The sequence below is a fragment of the Fundulus heteroclitus genome, chromosome 15, assembly GCF_011125445.2.
Source record: "Fundulus heteroclitus isolate FHET01 chromosome 15, MU-UCD_Fhet_4.1, whole genome shotgun sequence".
Lineage (NCBI taxonomy): Eukaryota > Metazoa > Chordata > Actinopteri > Cyprinodontiformes > Fundulidae > Fundulus > Fundulus heteroclitus.
Window position 1 is genome coordinate 9,564,829 of NC_046375.1, and position 19,806 is coordinate 9,584,634.

General features: G+C 38.6%; 1 protein-coding gene across 1 annotated transcript in view; it reads right to left on the bottom strand.

The window, feature by feature from the left end:
* LOC105929540 (protein eva-1 homolog A) overlaps positions 1-19,806 on the bottom strand; it is a 119,090-nt gene that overhangs the window by 49,242 nt on the left and 50,042 nt on the right. Inside the window, exons 3-5 of the mRNA XM_036147334.1 lie at positions 18,054-18,177; positions 14,802-14,954; positions 2,850-2,993 (exon numbers count right to left, since the gene is read on the bottom strand). Coding sequence (XP_036003227.1) covers positions 2,850-2,993; positions 14,802-14,954; positions 18,054-18,177 — 421 coding nt within the window. The remainder of the gene's footprint in view (positions 1-2,849; positions 2,994-14,801; positions 14,955-18,053; positions 18,178-19,806) is intronic.

A 19,806-nucleotide genomic window follows, 5' to 3' on the forward strand; every position in this document is an offset into this window, starting at 1 on the left:
AGGGAGACTGATGGAGAGTTCCAGGTCATTTGCATCTGTGTTATTTCTAAGGAGCAAGCCCATCCCTTGGGCTAAGTGACAAAGAAGCTGGAGCTGCGAAGGTTCATAAATCATAGGCAGGTCTGGGCTGATAATGAGTCTTCAATGTAAATCAAAATAATACTTGCCCCTATTTCTTACAGAAATACATGATTTTCCAAAAGTTTTCACACCCCTTCACCTTTGGCACATTTTATCTCGTCATAAAAAAAAGACAATCAATTAATTTTGTTGAAAATGTATGTGATAATCATGAAAGTCATTGCAGTAAAGACAGAGAATATTCTGGGGCATTATTGTTCCAGCTTTGCACATCTATAGATAGAAGGTTTTGTAAAATGCCTCAAATTTCAGTCAGATTGAATGGAGAGCATCCGTTTTCAAATCTTGCCACAGCTTCTCAATGGAATTAAGGTCTGGACTTTGACTGGGCCTTCCTAACGCAGGCACATGCTTGGGTAGGGTTTGGCTTAACAATTGCGTTGTGTTGCTTGCTATATATTTAAGGACGCAAAGGACTGCCTGTATTTAGCTTCATCCATCTTCCCATCAACTCTGACCAGCTTTCCTGTGTCTGAAGAACAGCATCTCCACAGCATGATGCTGCCACCACCATGGTTTGTTTAGGGTGATGTTCAATGTTCTTCCACACATAACATTTTGCATGTTGGCCAAAATGTTCAGTTATGGCATCATCTGACAAAAGCACATTCTATAAAATGTTTCCCATATCCCACATGTGACAGATATCCCCAGCCTGTCTGGTGTGTTCTGTGGTCTTTATGTTGATGTTTGTTCTCTAATATGCTAATACTCTAATAAAAAGGGTCATAAGCTGGTTATTTGCACAGGGTTTTACTTACAGGTGACAAAGTAAAGAAGATTGAGCAGAAATGTATACCATGGTGTTTGGATATTATTATTTTTTTTATTGAAAACCATGTATCCTTTTACATCTACTTCATAATTATGCATTAGTTTGTGTTGGTATATCACAAAATATTTTAATTAAATTCATTGACGTTTGATTGTAATAGGAGAAAATGTTAAAAAAATATTTAGGACTATGACTATTATTTGAAATAACTACATGTATGCAACTATCTACACTCACTGAATACTTTACGGTTGTTTGCTGACTTCCTGGCAGGCTTCAAAAATTCCTAAGATGACAGACACATTGGTCTGGGAGGTCTCAAGATTGACAGTTGTAGTGTGGTTTGTGCCATCTTTTTGGTGCTGTGTAAACTTTTGAGTAAAAAGAAAATCTTAAACACAAAGATCATTTTTTTTAATTTTTTTTTTTTACATCAATTAAGTTCATCGAGATTATCCATAAATGCAAACCTTCCACTCTCAATCACCTTATTTAGGGAACCAAACGGAAAGACAGAAACATAAATGCATAGATGTAAACGCTGCAAACCAGGAATGGACAGCCAGTCTCGATGCGCTGCCCCTACCCTCAACCACGAATGAAAGAGGATCCCCCTTAATTACCGCTGTGTCTGAGCCCAGAGCCACCAATGACTTCATATAGACGGCAGACTCCCTCATATTCAAACATCTCCCTCTCCCACCGCAGACCCCCAGCCTACCCTCAACAATCTGGACTTTTAAAGAGCCAACAATCCTAACCGCTCCGATGGTGTTATGATAGCAAGCTAACGTTCCATGTCCTTCCTCTTTCTGCCCTGTCACTAATACATGTACACAGGCGCACATCTACAGACTTAACTTCAGCACTGGAGCTGTCAAGATTGACTGCTGAGGTATAAGGGAGGTCAGACGGGGATTCGGGCCAAACGACTGCGTAAACACAGCTGAACAGCCTGCGTATTTTTGTCTGCAGTGGGAGGTTGTCATCGAGACAAAGGCTGAATGGACTTTTTTGATTAATTGTTGATATTATTTGGAGATTAATGATGCATGCGAGAGGCTCCTGAAAACCAGGCAACAAGCAAAGCCAACGTCCAGCAGCAGAACTTCGGGACACGTCACGATGATTATGCTGAACGGATTAGGACTGCAGAAGAAAAGCAGAAAATGCAATCCACACAGACAAACTTGCAAACCAAATAAGTGCTTAAAAGGCTCCTTTTCTAGCCCAGAGGGATAGGTTATAGATGAAATAAAATGCAGTCCTTAAAATTAGAACTCAAAATGCCCATGACATGCCAAGCCTTGGAGCAGGATTCATCTAATTTGGGGTTTCTGAGGCTAATGTTCTTGCGGATTTGAAAAGCTCTACGTCATGGCACTGACTGATCGATTCATGGTGCTTGAGGCGCCTCTCTGTGTGTGTGTGTGTGTGTGTGTGTGTGTGTGTGTGTGTGTGTGTGTGTGTGTGTGTGTGTGTGTTTGTGTGTGACCTTTTGAGCATATCACCAAGTGTGTGGTTAATGAATTACAGCCTTGACAGCTCAGGATTAACCTGGGGGGTTATGGAAAGGCGGAAGACTTTATCTTAATGTCTCATGCATAGATGTAGTTAAAACAGGAGGAAGAGAAAAGGGAAAACTACTTCAACTCGGAGAAAAATGTCTCAAGCACAAACAAAAACGTCTGAAACTGCTCTCTTTAAAAAGTTTCATCTGAAACTGAAAAAAAAAACACATGATATTTAACTCTTTTTGGAGCCACCAAAAACATGATCAACATAACTATAATATTTTGGGGTGCATTTTGTGCCAAAAGACAAAAAAAAAAAAATCTATAACAAATAAATAAATAAATGTATAAGTGAGCAAGTATCGCCCCCTAGTGGCAGGGACATGAAGCCCTCTAAGTAAGCATGCTGTTTAACTTACCACATGTGTAGATGACACTGAGGTACTTCCTGGTGCCGGCGTAGCATGGATCACCAAATTCTCTGGTGGAGGCTTTGACCCGACAGCTCTTCTTTCCCTGGCAATGGGCTGTGAGAACCTGAAGGGCCTTGGCTGACTGGCAATCTGAAAAAAAGGAGAGGGTATTTGGCTTTACACCAACCAGCCTGGTATAAAATATATAACGCGTGTGTTAAAACAAAACCAAAATCAGCTTTTTATGACTGATTCATTGCTTCCACTGAAGTCAAAAACAACAAAAACCATGATACAAAATGTAAAAAAAAAAAATGTTTTTTAAAGTTGTGAAGAAACATAAATCACAAAAGATTTGCAGAACAAAGTTCTAGGAAACATGTTTTTATGTGCTGCACTTTTAGAGGATCAATGTCCGTTTCACACATTTTCAAAGGTATAATTTCAGTCAATCAACAGCTTCTTCTAACTCTATTGAACCATGTCAGGGTTAAACAGTTTTCTTTTTCTTCCTTATGCCAACAAAACATGTGTGTGAAACTATTCTGCAGATATTGTACATGATTCCATACTAACCAGTATCAAATTAAATATATAATCTATGTGGGACAATTTAGATGGACCTCTGAAATGAAGGATTATACTAGTTGTACATGTTAAACAGGTTAGTAATAATCATTGAACTAGAAAATAAAAAGCAACAACAAACCTTATGTGGCATTTACAAACATAGGAAGATTCTAAATAAACTATAAGGTAATATTTTATGCTCATAAATCCCATCCTATTTTTTTAATTCATAAAAGGAAACAATGTTTAGATAAATGAATGCACATACCTGAAAAATAACTTAAAAAAACACATAAGTAAATAAATACTAGTTTTGAAACAGTTTTTGAAGCAGTTTTTGTAACAGTTCTATACAGTATTATCTCATTTGATCTAATTTTACTCTTGTATGTTAATCTTACTTAAAAAGAATATATATCCAAGTAAATACAGGTATCTTGATATATTAGAACAATATAGAAAATATTTTATTTAAAAAAAAAGCAATACTTATATAGATTTTATTAAAGAAGGGTATATTTGAAGTGTTTAATTTTCATATATGTTGATGGTTATTCTTTACAGCTACGAAATTCAGTTTCTTCTAAACATTTTATAAAACATAAGCCCAGTTTATCAAGAAGGGAGGATATTTAATACAGAATTTTATTATTTCCTCCCAAATCATGGGTTGAAGTGGGGTTGTAGGGGTTAGTTTGACAGTTGTCCAGCAAAGAGCCTCAACACGGTAAGCCACTAAAGGTCTTTGCTAAGGAGGCGGGCTGTTCACAGAGATCTGTATCCAGGCCTATTACAGAAAATCAGGTGGAAACAAAAAGTAAGGTTGAAAAAGTTGAAAGTGTATTTGTGAGTTTTGGAGGGGATTACTATTTGGAATCAGTGTTTTAAGACCGAATAAACATTCCTTCTTTTAAGGCACAACAGAACTAGAGACATCAGAAATGTATTACCTCAATATATGAAAAAAAAAAAAGGAACTGGACTGTTGTGCAATGGTTGTAATAAGTTGTAATTACAGTAAATTTTACACTTCATTCAGAAATTAAAATTTATTGATCCCAAAGTCTGGAATAGTGGCGAGGGTCAGAGTCTTATTGAAATCCAATAGTACGTTTCCACAGTCAGTGATGATTTGGTGAGTCATGTCATCTGCTATTGTTGATCTATTGTCCAAAGTCGGCACAGCTATCTACCAGGAAATGTTAGAGTACATCATTCTTTCCAGTAGTATTTGACACCTGCCCACACTGCTAAAAGTACCAATACCTATTTCAATAAATATTTTGTCACCATGTTTGAATAGTCAGCAAAATGTCTTGACTCTAGAATCTATGAAATATTGTCAGGAACGAGATGAGAGACAGCAGACTCAATGTTGTCTTTGTGCCATGCTGTACTGATCCAGTATTTCATGCAAAATGAACGCTTAAAGTGATCTACAATGTGTGTAACAAATCTATGTATCATGATTTTTACTTTTTTTGCTTTGAGCTGAAATACATGTTCAACAGTATTGTCATTTACTGAGCTGTAACTGTATGAAATACAGAACAATTCAATTTAATAACAATAAGCTTTAGATAACAATTTGCAAGATTTTAACTTAAGCTAAAACCTTAAATTCATTCAGGTAATTCTTCACTTTTTTGTTCTTAATGCAGTTATTAAGTTATGTACTTTTAACTCATATTCATATTGTTGGAAATGGCTTGCAAAAAAAAAAAAAAAATAATGGGGAAAAAAATAAAACATTCACTCGCCTTCCACATTCATGTCTCCACTAGATCTTAGCACTTCAACTACAATGTATTTGAGTATAAACAAACACACTCAAACCCTTTCCACACTCTCTCAGCTCTCACGGTGTTGATGTGTGTCCACATCAGAAAGCTTCCGGAGGCCATACATTATCCAGAGGACACATGATCCAACATTTTTGTGTGTGTTTGTGTGTGGAGACCAGGCTGAGAAATAGATAAATGAGCCTCAAATACGTCATCACTGATCACCTGCCATATTCTCCTGGACCTCAGATCTACAGGTCTCAGCCGGGGAGCATGGCTGCATAGCTTAGGTTATTATGAGCATGACATCTGCTCGCCTTGAAGAATTTCAAATGTTAATCTATCTGGTATAATGCTGGAAAATTTGTGAAAGACATGTACTTTTTTAACCAACTGTGACTTACTAAAAAAAATAAAAAATCTAATCCAAAATAATCTAATCTCAGTGGATTTTTGTATTGATCGTTTCTTAATACAAACTGCAGAGAAATTACACACAAGTGCCAAATGAGAACAAATAAGGTCAGAAGAACCTCTTGCTGTGTGTCTTATGGGAATGTGAATGGGTCCCGGTTTCGCCTGGATGCCTCTCAGGACTCCACGGTCGATCTAAACCCCTTAAAACAACACAAGGAAATGAGCCTTTGAAAGTGGACACTAGGCTGTCCAACCGTCTCCCTGGTGGGCCTCAAAAAGAGGAGGGGGAAAAAAAGCCATAGGTAAAGAGAAAATACTCGTTAAGACTTAGCTCACACATCAACAGGCCACAACAAATTACGGTTAGGGTCAGAGGTTAAATGTCACAGCCGGGAAGACTGCGAGGCCCATCTAGTAGATATGTGTAGTGTCAATATAGGGAGTTATTTTTATTAGTCTCTAACTATGCTGTCCTGATTTATAATGAAGAAAGAGCACCTTTTAAACCACTTTAAGGGAAGTTAGAAATTGGTATAATAAACTTTTACAATATCAGGTCAGAGTTTGTGCATTAAGTTCAACAAGCTGCCATCCTGTGGGAACTAGTAAGAAAAAGCAGACAAGAAGCCGTACACCTCAAAGGTTACACAGTTCCCATTGTTGCCTCAAGCACAGGGACTGATATGGTAATTTCCATTGCCAAATCCATCAATGAAAAACTTCTGAAAGACTGTTGAAGGAGAAGAAATGTGGAAAAGCAGAGACAAATTTAACAGTCGCCCTAAGTTGTTTTTGGGATTTTAGTTAATTGTTATGGAATTCCTTTGAAAATAGCCCAGAATAATAATGAATGTGTTTAATTTTTGCAGTGACAAATATACATACTGATCAAATTTAGTTATTTGTGCTTGATTCTAAGCAATTATTCAACACTTCCATCAAACCGCCTTCTTTTCCTTAGCCAATAAACACACTAAAAAGATCTAAAGCGTACCATGAACTTTTCTTTGGCATCACATGTTTAGATGCATCCTGAGGACAGGACGCAATTGGCAACACTATAGAGACAAACTGAGGAATCATCAGTCATATTATGAATATCACTGGATGACTGTATTTTTGAAGATACAGGAAAAAGTGATGAAAAGTCTGTGTTTAGGTCTAATATTGTCTAGAAATAATGAAAAATATGTTTGGCCTCGTATAAACTAACTTGTTCATTTTGATTGAAAATACATTTTTCACTCACTTGAAATCCATTGAAACTTTGTGCTACGACAAAAAGTTAATAGATGTGAGAAAAAGATATCAAGTCATGGTTTAATTGCTGTGTTTTAATTGCTAATTGCTAACTATCATTAAATCTATAGCTGGTAATCCTGTTAAGAAACACTCTTTTGTTATACTGGGTAAAATGGTCCTTCCATCCTGAAAGTAGTCAATACATTAAGTATTCAGGATAAGGTTAAAAAAAATCGATCTCTGTGGGAGCGGCAGTTCTGTAAAAACTCTGACCAATCACTAATCTTCGCAAAATAGAGCAGTGATTGGTCAGACTTCTGATAGTTCTGTGGTACTGCTGGCCAGCAGATGGCACAACAAATGTTTATGTTTATATATAGTTATTGCGGCAAGTGCAAAGTTATTTTCATGCTCAAAAAGCACTGAGTAAACACTATTAGGATGAACACTTGGCGTATATTGTTTTATTTGAAGATGAATATATGTTATTTTCTTTTTATGGTCAAAATACGTGACTAGGCCCCTTTGATGACTACTTGGCTGGGATTGGGGATCCATTCCAGTAAACCCCAAAACACATTAGGGCGAAGACTAGTTCCCCTCATAGATCCAGACCCCTGGTAAAATCAGAGCAATGTTGTGTATTATGTTAGTGCCAGGAGGACTGTGACCAGTCATACACCAGGGAACAAAAGCAGCCCCCGGCCAAAACGATGACCCAGCACAGAAGGAGCAACATCATCAGGCTATGGTTCGGCAGTTTAAACTCATCTGCAGGCCAGCGGTCACTCTTTCAGGGATGAAGATGTTCTCATCCTGGATAATGAGGAATGTTGGTCTGAGAGAGAAGTAAAGGAAGCCATTTTTGTAAAGAGAAACCACCAGTCCTTAAACAGAGGAGAACAGTGGAGGACTCCAGGTCCAATTGTCCCCCTCTTACAATGCTGTTATTTCTCAGTATGACCCAGTGTGCATGACTTTGATTATCACCGTTAAACTTGTAGATCCACTATGTGAAGGCACTGCTTATAAGGCAGACCTCTTCAGTCTGTATCTCTTCAGACTCAAAAAGTCTCTTGGAGAGGAGACGAAACGAAACAAAGAAGAGTCCGTCCAGAGGACCTTCTCAAAAATATTTTTTTATTTTTCTATCTCGATCATTGAGAGGCATCAGGACTTCTCTCAATGGTCCATGTATAGTTGGGGCTCACCAGCATACGCATGAATACCACTGAGGTTTTGAATGCTTATGAGAAAGTCGACATAAGAGACTGACATCAAGTGAAATTGAACTTTTGAGAGAATCATGGTGCAGTGTGGTTGCATTTCACCACTTCCCTGTCTCCAAAACTAGCATACCTATGGGTTTGCACAAGGGACCGCACATTCTGACATTAATTTTTTTCAATAGGTAACGGCCTTTTGGTGGAAAATGACATACACAAGATTTAGTCTCTGTTTATAAAGTCCACAGTGCCTTGTTAATGGGGGTGAGAACAGGAAATTAGACCTAACTATAAACATAAAGTGTATGCTGCTATTTTTGTCTAACTTTAATAACATGGCTATGGTGACCTCCACCTTTTGAGATGTGCTTTAATTTTCTCTCCTTCTTTCATATTCCCCCTGAAGGGCTTATTTAAGCAGGTATGCTACATTGAAAAACATCCTCCCTGATGAGAGAGTCCCCTCTGACTGACAGCTCCCCATTAGCTGAAGCTTTGATTTCCCTGCTGATTAGTCAGGCACAGGGCTCAGTCAACACTGGTGGGGCTCAGAAAGTGAAAAGACATTGTTGTACAAGAGCCAAGCTAGGTCCACTTTATTTATAAGCATTCTAAAAAAAAAATCACCTGACCAAAGTGCTGTTATGGGTTTTCAAGCAACTCAGGTAGATAAAATGAGCTCTCTCATGCTAGGTCAAAAGCCAATGAAATCGAATGGGTTTTCAGAGCACATTTTAAAACACAAAATATAGAGGCTTGTCTGATGTGCATTGGCAGTGAATCAAAAGCCTTAGAGCTGCCACAGTAAAGGCAGCTAAAGGCATCTGTCACCTATGATTCTCTGTTGTACCAAGAGCACATTCAGGAGAATATGGTCTGATGACCTAAGTCAACAGTATGGGCAATGTAATTGTAAACGCTCAGAGAGGTGGGGAAGGGCAAGACCATTCAATGATTTAAAAACAAATAAAATAATCTTTAAAAGAACCCTAAAACATACAGGCATGGCAGTGAAGTTAAAACATAGGTTCTGTGCTAGTTTCTGTGTACGACTTAAAGCTATAGTTGGTAATCCTGTTCAGGATTCAACACTTCCGGAGGATGGAGAAACACATGTGGTCTTTGTCTACCAGCTCAACCACACATATAGTGATTAGTTTAAAAGGGTCTGTCCTACCCAGGCTCTCATTAGTGGCATTAACGTAGATTGACAAGCATACTGCCTTCCTCAACCTCGTTTTCATTCTCACACACAGGAAGGCATGGAAAACTCCTAGTGGTCTCTAACCTTTACCCCCCAACAATCTTCCAAGCCAGTGCTGCTACCCTTCTATACACAAAACTCCCAATAGGATGGGACTACTGCACACAAAAGAAGGTCTAGAGTTAAGAACAGCAACCACTGAGGAAAAGGAGGAGTTTCCTGGACAAACACAACCATGTCCATTCATCAAGTCTCAAATTTGACAGATTTCAATAGAAACACAAGCTGGAGTCACACACAAAGAAACACAAATTATTCTTTTACTAAAAAAAATTAAGCGATGATCGGATCTTTCTGGGTAATTTCTCCATCTTCTATCCCTCCACGTTTTGTGTTGATTTGCTACCCTGTACCAGCAGCATCTCAGTAACACCCTTAGCCACATCACTCATCAGTCATAAACATCTACCTTTCCACTTTATTGTTACATGTATCAATGCTGGATTGTGTGCAAGCTTCCCCCACCATCTTCTCACAATGTTGTTTTAACATGCTCATATCCTTTCACATGAGAGCACACCAGAACAATAACATATCAAAACACAATCTTGTGTGCCCTGATGCTTAAGCGTTGGATTTCACTTGCCACAGAACCCTTATGCGAAGGCAGAGAAACTGTGTTGTGGGTAAGGTGTATACGGTAATTTTTTGGGATGGCCTTCAGTTAAACCTGCTTTCCATTCGCATAACAAGCCTCTTAGATCATAGACTGAGGAAACAGATACTCAAACAGACATGCTCATATCAGTACATCCACAGCAACACTATTTTTTTCCACCTACACACACCTTTCCTGGAATTTTAAAACAATGGCCAGAGAACCATGTCACACATCCCGATCTCTTTCAGTCTGACTCACCAGCTTAACCCCACATAGTGCTACTCTAAAGGGGGGTCCCCAGTGAACATTTATAAACTTGCCTTGAACAATCTAACATATGCCCATAAACTCAACGACCATTTTATTAGTTACCGGGTTTGCCTACAGAACTGAAGGTGCCAAGAACATTACTTAGCGATTTTGCTCCATACTAACAGGATAACATAATGCATTTGCTGCAGATTTGTTTGACTGTACGCCCATGACGTAAATATCATCTACCACCACATCCCAAACAGACTCATGTGGGTTCAGCTTTAGTAACTGTGGAAGGCAGTGGAGAACAGTCAACTGATTGTCATGTTCAAGAATGTACTTTGGGGGGATTTGAGCCTTGTGACGTTTAACATTATCCTGTTGGGAGTAACTATCAGAAGTTGGGTACAATGTGATTCTCATGGAATGGTAATAGTCAGCAGCAATACTCTGGTAGGCCGCAGTGTTTACGTAATTGGGGCATAGGTTTCCAAAAAACGGATATTCGCTCCTTTTCAAATAATTTGCTATAATTCCAAAGAGATGATTGTGTATGAAAATCATAGTAGATCAGCAATTTCTGAAATACTCAGTCCATCCTCTCAAGCACCAACCACCATTCAAAGACACTTAAATCTCCTTCCTTCCCCATTCTGATGCTTGGTTGAAACTCAAACAAATCATCTTCGCCACATCTAGATGCCTTATTGCATTGAGTGGTTGCCACATTATTGGCTGATTTACCATTTTTATTGACAAGCAATTGACACAATGTCACCTGTCTATCAAACACGAAGGCTCCTCACCAACTTGGGACAATTTGTCCCAAAGTGGAACATCAATTAAATGTAGAAGTTGCAGACCCTCTACCATTTGTCCATGGTAACCTTGAAATAACATCACTGACCTGATGTACAACTCATTTGACATTTTTTTTTTCTGTGTCTTATTTGCCTTAATGTTAGTAGATAAAGCAAAAATGCCTCTGGTCACGAAGTGAGCTTCACTATCACCGCTGATACAATGTCGGAGGGTTGATCATCCTGGGGTACAGTTCTGTGTGGGAGGAGCGATCACACAGTTCCCAACATGTAAAATGAACAGGTCTAAAAGACCCAGTGGGTATTTGGGCACTAAATCAACACAATCAGAGTCCTTCAAAGTAAAATTCATGCAATGTCTATATGTCATCACTGAAACCCTGTAGGAACTTGTTAAACTGAAAACCATACTAGAGTTTTTCAAGATTACAAAAATGGATTTAATGTCATTCTGGTGCAGCAAAGTTTAGTCACACTTTTTTTTCTATTATGATGCCATGTTTGTTAGGACATTTAAAAAATTGTAATTTACGTCGACGCATTAACTAATGGAGTAAATTAAAAGGCAGAGTTAACCAGAACAGCCACGTAAATTCAGAACCTTTACTTGAAAATGGTTCATCTTCATTTCAGATGGCATATGTGTGTTTTAAACACTTTACTTTCTGTAATTAATCTAATAAAATGACTGTGTTCAAGTCCCAGCAAGCATATGGTACACCAGCTCATTTCCATAAGTAAAAGCTAAATAGCAATGCAATACTGTGATAGGGTTTCAGGATAGAAAAGTTTAATCCAAAGCTAAATCATTCTAGAAAAATTCTTCACCTGCTTTCTATGTATCAGAGTTAGAAAACTAAAAATAATAAAACAGGCCATACTTTTCAACTGGAAAGGCTGCCAAATACACATTTTACCAAACACACATTTTACCAAATTCAATATATCTTAAAAGTAACTGTGACTTCTTAAGAAAGCAAAAAGCCTGTTTTTTCCTCTTTTTCCTGAATATTTTCTTTGAAGCAGGCCTTCAAAAGTGAAAGCACAATGGTCTCCCCAGAGGGAAGAGGAAAAAATGTCTGAAATCCTGCATGCCAAGCATGGGGGGCTATTTAGATGTCAAGAGGTGTGTGTGATGTTAATGTGGCAGATGAGAAAGGAGGACTGAGGCAAGCCCCTTTACTTTGAGGATTCTCCTTCACCGCCAAAAGCTGACCCCCTCACCCCCACCCCTCCCTGCAAAAAAAAAAAAAAAAAGATGGGATCAAAGGGCTTTTAGTTATGTGAGCACATTTCATGTACCTGCATGTGTCTTTATCTTTTACATTTTTCAGGGCTTTAGTTTAAAAAAATGTAATCAGATGCATATTTTAAAAGTACCGCACCTCAGTAAATGAACAAACTTCAAACACAGTGGTATGCAAGGGTTTCATGCATTTCACAAATCAAGAATAAAGCGGAGTGAAACATGGTGGTGGCAACCTGATGCTGTGTTTATGTGAAGGTGGATGGAACAGAATACAACCTGTATCACACTCTATCAAACAGACCAACAACCCCAAACATGCAATCAGACCTATAAAAGATGCCCAAGTCAAAGTCTAGACGGGAATCAAGTTGAGAATCTGTTGCAAGAACTTGAAATTACTTTCTATGTCTCTGTGCATAATAACGAGTAGACCTGGGCAGGGGCAGCCATAGTGTGAACTCACCTCAGGCAACAATGAACTTGCTAGGCAGGTGTACTTTGAGAGACTACCACAGGCTCTGCAGTTGGCACATATGGACATTAAAAAAAAATGACTGTGGGTAAATAAACGTACGAGATTATTTAATTTTACACGAGGCACAACACCGTATCGTATAATAATTGATACTATGTAACTAGGCTGCCACTCAAGGCAACCTCACTTCCTGTTCCAGGTGACACGGGAGCCACATCAAAGGCAGAGGTGACAAGGAAAATCCCACTACAGTATCACAAGTCTGTTTGAAACAGCCTTGGGAGGTGGTTATGGATGGCTTGATTTCACTCACACACACACACACACACACACAAGCATGCACACACACGCACGCACACAAGTACATACGCACAATGAGAAAAAGAGCTTGGCTTTCCTCTGTTCTTTAGTGAGTCAGTTTCTCCATGTTGCGAGTTACTGCGTTTGATTGTGAACTTGAAACCAAATCCTAAGGCGTCTAAATTCACCTGCTTAACTGTTGCACGTTATCAACCCACCTGTACGAGCACCTCTTTAACGCAGCCATTGGTCCTCATGTAGCATACAAAAGGATATAGATACATGTACACATACACATGCTCACACAAAGCTGTTCCGTACATTTGTCTACGATGACTCAGTGAACGGCGCCTTTGTCAGGCTGTCAACACTGACCTGAGGCCTTTGTCAAAATCTTAGCATGTTACCTCCACATCAAAATAATGGCCCCTGCCTCTCTGGCCATAGGAGATGCATAAAAATAAATGAATAAAAAAAAAAACAGGTGCGTCTATGGTACAATCGTCTGTGCTCATTTCCTCACTTGCAGTAACAAAACAAAGGTGGAGCAAAGTGAAATGAGATGGGTGCCAATGAGTGTTGCGGCCAATGTCACGGTAGGTGCTCATAGTAGTAATGCTCATAGTGGGGCTGAGCTTAGAGTCATTAACATTCCTTTATAACAAGGACAAGTGTACAGCTGGATATCCCAAGTGCTTAGATGTGCACATACGCACACAACCTTGCATGTAAGGAAACTCAATATGTCCCGTTTTCTACAGGCCAGAATGTGCACTTTGCTTGACATCTGATCTGCATTCCACCCCATTCCTCTGGCAGTGTTTGCATGTCTGAGTGTGTCTTCCATCCTTTCCCCCTCAGACAAGGTTTTATTTATCTGAAAATGCTTTCAAAAAGAGGTGATAAAATAAAAAAGTTAAGATATGGCAATAAATGTTACTTTGTGAAATTATAGAGGAAGGTTTGACACGTCTAAATGGCCAGCATCAAGAGTAGAGAGTTTTCTTCAAAACATTTGAGGCTAGAGGCAACTTAGGAAATGATGAAGCCTTAACAAACCACAACAACCCTTTTCAGGAAACATCTTCTTAGTTCAAAGAAATTCATGGAGGGAAGAGTCAGTAGGCACTTTGTTTTGTGGTTTCATGAAGTTCAAGTCCTGACGTGTTGAATTCAAAAAGAGTTGCTGCATTTTACATTTGCTAATGAAGTCTTGTACATATGGCTTGCATAAAACTGCCAAAAACGTTTCAAAACTCTCAAAACATGAATATGTATGAGAAAATAAACTTGACAATGACATACATCTTAAGATTATTCAAACCAAAGGACGTAGATATGATCATGTCCACAGCTTGTTTCTTCATTTGTAATGCTGCATCCCTCCTATGATCTCACTCAGACTAACCCAAAATAGATGCTGTGAACAAATCATTCTAAGCTGTAAAAATGCTGTACATTTTCTTACATTGAAATTTAACTTGTTTAGTCTTATGGTATATATATATATATATATATATATATATATATATATATATATATTTGATATATATTAGATTTTTTTTCTGGTGTACAAGGCAAGCGGATGTAAGATAGTCAATTATGTGAGCAATATTAAGCAGTATGTGCTGAAACACAGCCATAAAAAGCAGCATCAGCCATATCATCCATTTCAGTGCGTAAAGGACATAACCAACCAACCCTAACTACTGCACAACCTGCAAGCTGTCAGAGATAATGAAAATGTGTCTCACCTACTGACGGGGCCCTCCTGTAGTGAGGGGGACACTCCAGTGTGCCTCGCTGAGTTCGACCAAACATGGCAGAGTAAACAGAAATCTGCATACCCTGTTTGCAGTTGAGCTTCATCTCTTCCTCCTCACAGACAACCTTACTTTTATACTCATCTGTGGACAGGGAAAAGAAATTAAAACCAACATGATCACAACTAATTACATCAAAAAGCATGCAGAATTAACTTTACCGATGTTTCAGCTGAACAATGAGTTCCTCTAATATATATATATATATATATATATATATATATATATATATATATATATATATATATATATATATATATAGATAGATAGATATATATATAGATATATATAGATATACATAAACAAAATAAACATTTTTGCAGGTCATGTTTCATAGGTTGAATACAATCTTCTGGTAATAGGTAACATACTTTTATTTCCTGAGAACAATGGTACACAGACTTAAATGAATGGGTGAACGTGCACAGCCATGCAGAGGCATTCCCCAAACACATCCAGCCAAAGTGACCTGTGACAGCAAGAAGCAGGCCCACTGGCTTGTAAATGAAAACACAACAGCAGCCGCTTTTCCTTCCATGTGGGGAGTGGAACAGGAATGTCCAGGAAAGAAAAGCAGACAAAATGGAAAGGATATTTCCTGGTGATGGATTCACTCTTGCTTTCACCTCCCTCTCTCTGTTTTTCCTCGCTTGCAGCCCTCTCCATCCGACTTCCCTTTCAGAGGCAGTGACACCTACCTGTCACACCTCGCCAACACCCCATGTGGCCTTTCTTTCTTCCACAGAGAAGCCATTGGTTAAGTGACACCGAACAAAGAGCTGTTGATTGGCCCCAGCGTCCGGTGGAGAAAGAAAAAGTGGGGGGGACTAGCGGGGGGATCACTGGATTATTGCTCACTTGTGGTCACTCTAGCGAGAAGTTTTACACAGCTCAGTGCGGCTTGGCTCAGCACAACCCTTAGGTTTGAATGGGCGCTAAAATCTGGGTGGGATTACTGCACTGTTAAAACTCACCTCTGAAGTGATACTCTAAACTTGCTGGCTCAGAGGAAAGAAGGCAAAGGACAAAGAGACAAGCAAAGACTTTTCCTTTAAGAGTAAAAGAGGAGATCTGAACAGATTCAGAAAGGTCATCTCATATGGAAGTTAACCAATGAAGAAGAGACTGCTGTCCTACATTCACAACCCATATCCAAATATGTCCCTACCCAACCATTACCTTCAATGTATCTTATTGAGATTTCAGGAAATACACACACTGATGCATAATTGTGAAGTGGATGGAAAAGGATGCATGGTTTTCACTGTTTTGTACAATTAAAAATCAAAATAGTTTGACTCTGTAGAACTGGTCTTAATGTGTCTCTACTAGCTTCGCACATCTAAAGACTGATTGTTTTCCCATTCTTTCTGTCCAAATACCCTAAGCTTAGTCAGGCCGCATAAAAAAGTCTTGCCACAAATTCTCAATTGAAAGTACATCTGGAATTGGACTGGGCCATTTTAAAACATGAACATGGTTTGATCCAAGCCATTTGGTTTTAGCATTGGCTTGCGCTGCTGAAAGGTAAACTTTTGCACCAGCATCCTGTTACTTGCAGCCTCTAACAGGTTTCTTTATGGATTTCAATGTACCAAGCTTCATCCATATTCCCATTAACATTGACCAGCTTCCCTGTACCTGCTAAGCAGAAGCATCACCAAAGCATGTAGCGTGCTTCAGGTTTATGCGTAATGTTAAGATTTGCACCCCTCATCGCCAGCTTTTCTGTGGGTTCTTAAAAAGTCAAAAGGTTTTAGATTGAATAAACTCAATTAAAGGTCTTACATATATTCAGATGAACAGTGGAGAAAACACCACTGGAAGCCTATTTCTGTTCCTGATGGATCTTTTTTATTTTATTTTTACTTGTATTTTTCAATGTTTATTGTATGGATTACACTGAGTATGGTCACATTTATTTTATTGTCATCTTGTATGTATAGCTTTTATATATTGCATTAAAACGTTAAAATGAGACCCTAAGCTATGGTATACAAACATACAGTACATCTATTGTGTCTTGCTTCCCTGGGATCGGGTCGTAGAGGTAACAGGTCCAGATGGGAGACCCATACTCCCCTCTCCCCAAATACACACTTTAGCTCATTCAGGGGGATCCCAAGGCATCCTCCAGCCAGATTGGATCTACAGTCCCTCCTGTGACTTCCCTGGGGTCTTGGCACAGTGGGGCATGCATGGGAAACCTTTAAAGGGAGGTGTCTAAGAGGTATCTTTCACAAATTCCTGAACCACCTTAGCTGACTCCTTTCAATGTGGAGGAGCAGCAATCACCTTAATGTTCCTGCCGACTACACGCTATCATCTCTAAATATCTAAATGCACGTTCATTTAAACGAAGCCTCAATCAATATTGTTCAATAAGCACCATACTACCTCATTATCTTAATCTGTGACTTTCCTGAATGCTAAAAAAAAAGTAACCTTTGTTAATTGCATGTTTGTTAGTTCTTTTGCCTTCATTATGTGTAATGTGAACTGTAATGTGATTCTGATTCTAAATTATGCTGTTCTTGAATTTAAAACTCATGGGTCTTAAGAAGTTTCAAATTTGTGTCACTGTAACTAGGCCAGATTAGTGGAGTACACAGTAATTGTTTTTGTGTTGAACGGTTCTCCTACCTTAGCTGTGGATTTCTGAATCTTCTCCAGAGTTTTCACGAGTCTTTTTGATACTTTGCTGATCAATGAGTGTGAAGCCCTGTCTTTGCTGGTTTCCAGTTGAGTCATACGTTTTCCATTTCCAGATGATGGACTTAACAGTGCTCTGTGAGGTGTTCAAAGTTTGGGATATTGCTTTACAACTTAACGCAGAACGGCTGTATTTATACTGAGATTAAATTACACACACGTGGACTATGCTTCTGAAGGATTATGGCTGCACTGGATTTTATTTAAGGTCAGTGGACTGAACAAAAGACATGTCCCATTTTTTTTTTTAGATCTTTATCAGTAAAAATATTTCAAAACTACGGATCATTTTCCTTTCACTTTGCAATTATGCACTGCGTTGTGTTAATCTATTTGAGTAAAGGAAAGTGTGAAAAAGTTCAAAGGGTACAAAGAATATTTTTAAAGGCCCTGTATACACGGGTCACTGAAAAAAGGTCAATGAGTCACGGGGAGGGACAAAAACGTCAGAGAAGACAATGATGGACTTACTAGGTCTGCATTTGTACCAGACAATGAGGTATTTACTGCTGCCAGGACAGTGGTCCGTCCCAAACACACGGCTGTTGACAAGGACTTGACAGCTCCTTCTGTCTTGGCACTCGTCCAGCATTTTCTAAAGAAGGAAAGAGTGACACAGAACAGGAGAAGACCAAAGACAGCTTTAGAGGGAGAACAATAAACAAAGTGATGGTGAAATCTGGAGCCTGCAAACCTAAAACCTCCTCAAACAGGCTGGTTATATCCATTGGAAGCTAAGGTAAGTAAAACCTTTGGGAAGCTTCACTCATCAAATTTCTTGCCATTGTTTTTTCTTTTCACTAATTTCCCCATCTTTTGTTTTTCCTGCAACCCAGATAAGAACATTCAACACTATCACAGACTGTAACCCATGTCGCTGGAGGAACAACTGAGGTTTTTGCTCTTACTCTTCACTAAACTCCTCTAATAGTCACAAAAAGTAGTAGGAATAGAAAGATTCATACAAAATTGTTTAAAAACCAAGGCTGACATGGTGATTTCAGTAGGATATGACATCTGCTTTTACACAGAATAGTTAGAAGGGTTTTTTTTCTTCCCTTTCCAAGAACAGCTATACACATAAGACTTATTTAGAAAAGGCTCACTTCAATGGTGTTCCTTTGAATGTTAGCGTCACTGGTCCAGACCAAAGAGATCTGAGGAGGATGCACGTATGATTGGCGGTTAAATCGTTTTGTAGCTCTCCACTCTCCACTATCACAATGATGCTGTTAAAAAGATGCTGCTTCAGATTCAGTTACTTCTCCCCTTTCTACTTTTTTTTTTCAAAACAGACTGTGTTGTACCGAATGAGTTGGACTGAACCAACTCAAAGGAGAAGGGGGGTGACAATATCATTCTACAATTATTTATTTTCTTCAAGTGTTTGCTTCTCATTTGAAAAAAATAAATCCTTTATGGAAGAAGAGACTTCGTTTTTGCTCACTTAAATAGATCCAACTTGTTATGGAAACAGGCCAAACTGAAGACCAGACTTATTTGTCACAGTGATTGTTTTAAACTTAAAATTAATTAACTTTAGATTTGAGCACGTTTAGGCTCAAGTCGGAGCCACCATACCTGACAAAGACTCCACGACAGTGTCGAAACGTCAGAAAAACTGAGCCAAAGTCTGGTTGCCCCCGAATCAAGCCTGTTTGCTGTTTAGGTGAGAAGTTATTTTCTTGCATCTTTTTTCATGTTGAGGACTTGCTAAGGCAAACGGGCATCTGTGTAACATTGTATTTATACTTTAACGAACCAGGAATTCAGGGATCACAAAAAAAAAAGGTTCTTCAGTACTGTAATCAACTTAAAAAATAAAGACTACATATAAAAGGTACTTCTTTTTAAAAGAACTGTAGCAAAGTTTTCCTTATACATAAATAGTTTCTTTATAAATCAATTTGTTACACTGAATAAAGGATTCAAATTAAATGTTAGTTCAAATAAATACCAATGTGAGATTAAACTAGTGCAATAAAAGCTGATTTTATTCATAGGTATGTTATCCATATATACCAGTGGCAGCATTGCAATCTTATGCTGCTGCTGAAAATAAATGTAGGCAGGAGAAAAAAGTGCATCGAGTAGCAAGAAAAAACCAAGACTCTCTGCACAAATTACAACGGCATGGCAATAGGCTGCTATACTGCAATACCCACGATGCAAACCTGTCATTAATTAAACATAGAGTATACTGGTGCATTATAAAAAATTTAAA